The 4,909-nt window shown below is 35.4% G+C and overlaps 1 protein-coding gene across 1 annotated transcript; it reads left to right on the forward strand.

Moving 5' to 3' along the window:
• The first annotated feature begins 1,418 nt into the window (after window positions 1–1,418).
• LOC143589577 (amino acid transporter AVT1I-like) lies at window positions 1,419–4,446 on the forward strand. The gene is made up of 3 exons (XM_077070301.1): window positions 1,419–1,820; window positions 2,722–3,329; window positions 3,679–4,446. The coding sequence occupies exons 1-3, from the start codon at window positions 1,655–1,657 to the stop codon at window positions 4,192–4,194; spliced, it is 1,290 nt and encodes a 429-aa protein (XP_076926416.1). The 5' UTR covers window positions 1,419–1,654; the 3' UTR covers window positions 4,195–4,446.
• The last annotated feature ends 463 nt before the right edge of the window (window positions 4,447–4,909 follow it).

Consider the following 4,909-nt stretch of genomic DNA (forward strand, 5'->3'; position numbering starts at 1 on the left):
TTTTTTTTGTTTCGTTATTTTTTCCAGTTTCATTTCGGTTCGTTTTTTTTTATTCAGTTCGTTAGTTTATTGGGTTTTGTTCCGGCTCGGTTTCAATTTTTTTGGTTCGTTTAGGTTGGTTTTTCGTTTTCTGTTTTCTTCGAGTTCGTTTTTTTTTCTTTTTTTTGTTCAGCTCAAGTTCTTTTTTTTGCTTATTTTGTTCAGCTTTTTCGATTTGTGTTTGGTTCAAGTTCGTTTTTTTGCTTATCTTGTTCGGTTTCTTGGGTTTCGGCTCGTTTCGTTTTTTTTGGTTCGTTTATGTTGTTTTTTTCGGTTTCTGTTTGGTTCAAGTTCGTTTTTTTTGCTTATTTTGTTCAGTTTTTTGGGTGTCGGCCCATGTCGATTTTTATTGTTCGTTGGTTTCTGTTTGGTTAAAGTTCGTTTTTTTGCTTATTTTGATCATTTTCTTGGGTTTCGGCCCGTTTTGGTTTTCTTGGTTCGATTATGATGTTTTTTTTTCGGTTTTTGTTTTGTTCAAATTCGTTTTTTTGCTTATTTTATTTAGTTTTTTTGGTTTCGGCCCGTTTCGGTTTTTTTGGTTCGTTTATGTCGTTTTTTTTGTTTCGTTTCTGTTCGGGTTTAATATTTTGTTTCGTTTTGTTCGTTTCCCTTTTTTTGTTTCATATTAGTCGGTTTAACTTTTATTTTGGTTAGTTTTTTTTGTTCGGTTTATGTATTTTTCTGTTTCGTTTTGGTTAGTTCGCTTTCGTTTCATTTTGGTTTATATTCTTTGTTTCGTTTTGGTCCATGAAATGGCCGGGGCGTCGGCGGACCGGGTCGGGTTGAGCCGAACTGACCCTGGCGTCAAACCGAACGCAAACTAACATGGGGCGCCGAACCGAATGCGAGTTGACCCGGGGCATTGACCCAAACGCGACCCGACCCGGAGCACTGAGCTGAAAGCGCTCAGACTCGGAGCGTCGACCTGAATGTGAACACACCCGAAATGTCGACCCGAACAAGGCCATGTTTGTCGCCCAATTGAAGATTCCATCAAATTTATTTGAATTCCTTCACATGATGGAAGGATTTAGAATCCCTTTGTTTAAAGGAATTTGAAGGAATTGAATTCCAATTCCAATTTCAATTCCTTGTCAACCGAACACACCAAAATGGAATTAAGATTCCAATTCCAACGAAACAAACACACCATGTCATGTGATTTTAATTCCAATTCTTTTAAATTCCCACGAATTCTATGAAACGAACGCGCCCTTATTGTTCTCAAAATTTCTGCTACAAATAGGGACTTTGTTGTTTATTTTTGGTATGTGTTGTGTTGTGTTGTGTGAGACCACCAACGTTGGCACAGCCGCACGGGTCTTAAAAGCTTATTGTTTGTTGTTCGTTTGATTCGATTTCACAAACACATCTGTCTAAAGATCATTCAAGAACAATCTAGTAGATGATTTGGACTTTACAAAATATTAGCAATGGCTTCATGGGTTAGTAATGGGCAAAAAAAAAAGGCAACATATGATATACATACGACAAACTCCATGCTGTCACCCTTACCCTTATATATAGCCCCTCTTAACCTTCCAACCGTCTGCATATTCTTATTGCTTTCTACAAATAGCATAAAAAATCATCTCCTTTTTCTATCTGAAATTTGATGGATGGAGATAAACGTGAAGATTACTTAGTTACAATACCTCTACTGCTTAACCATGAAAACGGAGCCAAGGCTGCAGAGCAGCATGTAACCACCACAGCTACCGCCACAAAGGGCACTTCCTCCTTCTTCAACACATGTTTCAATGGTCTCAATGCTCTATCAGGTTGCTGTTAGTTTTTCTTTTGTATTATTTTAATTTTGATTGTAAGAATGATTAATTTGTTCATTAAATTGAAGGAGGACTCATTTGTGTGGATAAAAAAACAAGAACAAAAATAACTTTTTAGAGTTTTCGTCTTGTTGTAACTTTAGTTTTACAAGCTCTTTTTGATAGCATCCTGTGTTCATTTTATAAAAGTTTTCACCCTTAGAAAAAGGTCATTAGATTGAATTTTGAACGGTGTTATTTTTTATCAAAAGTTATGATTATGATTATGAGTTAAGGAGTGGGTTTGGAGTTTGATAGAAAACCTTTTACGTAGATAATTGCACGTGGCTTGGGAGTTGTGATGAGGGTGTTGGTTAAAGCTTGGGATCTTTGAGGTTTCATGTTCGAAACCTGACTAAATGGGGTTTTCTCATAGTGGTGAGTTTCCTCAATGGTAGTCAGATCTAAAATGTTATCAGTATGGACGGTTGATACCATATCTTAGAAATGCACATCCGAGTATTGGAGATAGTTTTAAAGGTTGTTATTAAAAAAAAGAAGATAATTGCACGTGGCATTTTGTAAGATAAAGAGTTTTTGGCATTATTTTGTGAGTGTAAAATATGATCAAACAAATCAACATGTAAAACAAATAAATAAAGTTGGATGACTGGTATATCCAACCCGCAATTGCAAATTTCATTTTGAATACTAACACCATTCAGAGTTTTGTCCTACGTCTCAACATCTTATGTGATATATTTGTAGACAACATAAATTAAGAGCATAAGATTGTAAACATTAGGAGGATGAAGTAAAACAAAATGTTTATATCAGAGTTATCTTTAAATATGGAATTCAGGAATCTTAAAAATACGATCAACACTCAAATTATTGGTTTTCTCTTGTTTCTTAGGTGTTGGGATTCTATCAGTTCCATATGCATTGGCATCAGGAGCGTGGTTGAGCTTGTTACTCTTTTTCACAATAGCGATTTCAACTTTCTACACAGGAATACTCCTTAAAAGATGTATGGATACTGATCGCACAATAAGAAGTTATCCGGACATTGGAGACCGGGCTTTTGGTAAAACCGGAAGGATCATAGTATCGGTTGCCATGAACATAGAGCTTTATTTAGTTGCTACGGGATTCTTGATCCTAGAAGGAGACAATCTAAGCAACTTACTACCAGAACTCGACATTGATCTTTATGGGATTCATGTGGGTAGCAATAAAAGCTTTGTTATTATTGTTGCTGCTATCATACTCCCCACAATTTGGTTGAATAATATGAGCATTCTTTCGTTTGTATCAGCAAGTGGTGTCCTAGCATCTTTGATCATCTTATGCTCGATCTTGTGGGTTGGTGAGTTTGATGGTGTCGGGTTTCAGGAAAAGGGTACAATCATAAATTGGAACGGGATGCCTTTGGCTATTAGTTTGTACGCCTTCTGCTATTGTGCTCATCCGGTTTTTCCTACTTTGTATACTTCAATGAGAAACCAACATCAATTCTCAAAGGTACTAGCAAATATATTATATCTTATTCACGCATTTGTCCCCTCCATCAATTTTTTTTTCTCGTCCATAAGGAGATTAAAAATTTAGGGTAGAATATTAATCAAATAATTTTCCAATATCTTATAAACGCATTTACATTATTTTAGTAATATCAAATTTTTATATAATAAATGGATAAGGCGTTATGCATTTAATCTATGCATTAAATTGAATTTTTGGGCAACTGCTGATCCATTTGATATAATTGTTTAGAATTAACTTTTGAGCATTATTTTAACTTATTCACAAATAAGTTGTGTAAGATTTATTTTCTTCAAAAACTATAACTTGTTATTCGTTAAAAATGCAGGTGTTGCTTGTGTGTTTTGTCTTCTGCACAATTATTTATTCGTCAATGGCAGTTGTTGGTTACCTAATGTTCGGTTCACAAGTAGAGTCACAAATCACCTTAAACCTTCCTACCAACAAAATAAGTTCAAGAGTGGCTATATGCACCACCCTAGTGAACCCGATAGCTAAATATGCACTCATGGTCACACCAATAGTCCACACAATCGAAGAAAAATATTTATCTTTATACAATACTAGAAAGTTTAGCATCTTAATAAGAACAACACTTGTAGTAAGTACGCTTGTTGTAGCTCTGGCACTTCCGTTCTTCGGTTATCTGATGTCACTTGTGGGGGCGTTTTTAAGTACCACAGCGTCAATCATATTGCCATCCTTGTGTTACTTGAAGATTTCGGGCACTTACAGGAGATTTGGACTAGAGTTGGTGCTTATTGGGTTCATTGTATTCATTGGGATTTTGGTTGCGATTGTAGGCACCTACACGTCGTTGGCTGATATAGCAAGGAATATATAAGCTAGCAATTACTTTATATTGTGAAACTGAATAAAGATATTAGCTACTTCAGAAATAGCTATAGCTAGAATTCTATTTCTCGTTGATTGGATGCGTGTACTGCATTCCATTCATTTCTTTACTTTACTACACTAATGACTGCTATGATTAGTCAAAATTTATGTGAATAAAACGAATATGACACATCAAGATTGGTAAATTGACGTTGTGCTTGCGTTGTGCGCATACAATGTTTATATGTGTGGGCCCTGGAGGCGGGGCAAAAATGAAATTGTACTAATTTTGACTTATTTTACTAATTTCATGAAAATAAACATTAAAAGTGGCATAAGTTAATCATGCATCATGTGGCAGTGTTGATAGCCGAAAGACAAGTGTACATGCACCGATCGATCAGTGACCCGATTGTTGAGTGTTATGTTCCTTATGTCTATGGCATGATGCATGGTTTGACCGAAAGCAGCCTCTGTATTCCTACCGGGTAGAGATAAAGTTGTCTACATCTCATATTCCTCAGACCCTACTATAGGTTTGTTGTTGATGAGATTTACTAACTAAGATGATGATGAAGATTTGTAAATTGATTACTTGGCCTCTCTAAATTGATAAGATGTCATTTATCCACTAAAGTTTTAAGTTTCTTTATCCTATCTCTAAGAGCATTCTCAATGGGTTCTTCATTTTCATCTTTAAAATTTAACTAAAAACATAAATT

Source organism: Bidens hawaiensis, unplaced genomic scaffold, assembly GCF_021521415.1.
Source record: "Bidens hawaiensis isolate Kalapana, Puna unplaced genomic scaffold, B.hawaiensis_p1.1 tig00037630_1, whole genome shotgun sequence".
Lineage (NCBI taxonomy): Eukaryota > Viridiplantae > Streptophyta > Magnoliopsida > Asterales > Asteraceae > Bidens > Bidens hawaiensis.

Bases quoted from the DNA above. Each gene is read 5' to 3' on its own strand.
- LOC143589577 (XM_077070301.1), top strand. From the start codon at position 1,655: ATGGATGGAGATAAACGTGAAGATTACTTAGTTACAATACCTCTACTG. The intron at 1,821-2,721 runs GTTGCTGTTAGT...CTTGTTTCTTAG, and splicing joins TGGTCTCAATGCTCTATCAG to GTGTTGGGATTCTATCAGTT. The intron at 3,330-3,678 runs GTACTAGCAAAT...TTAAAAATGCAG, and splicing joins ACCAACATCAATTCTCAAAG to GTGTTGCTTGTGTGTTTTGT.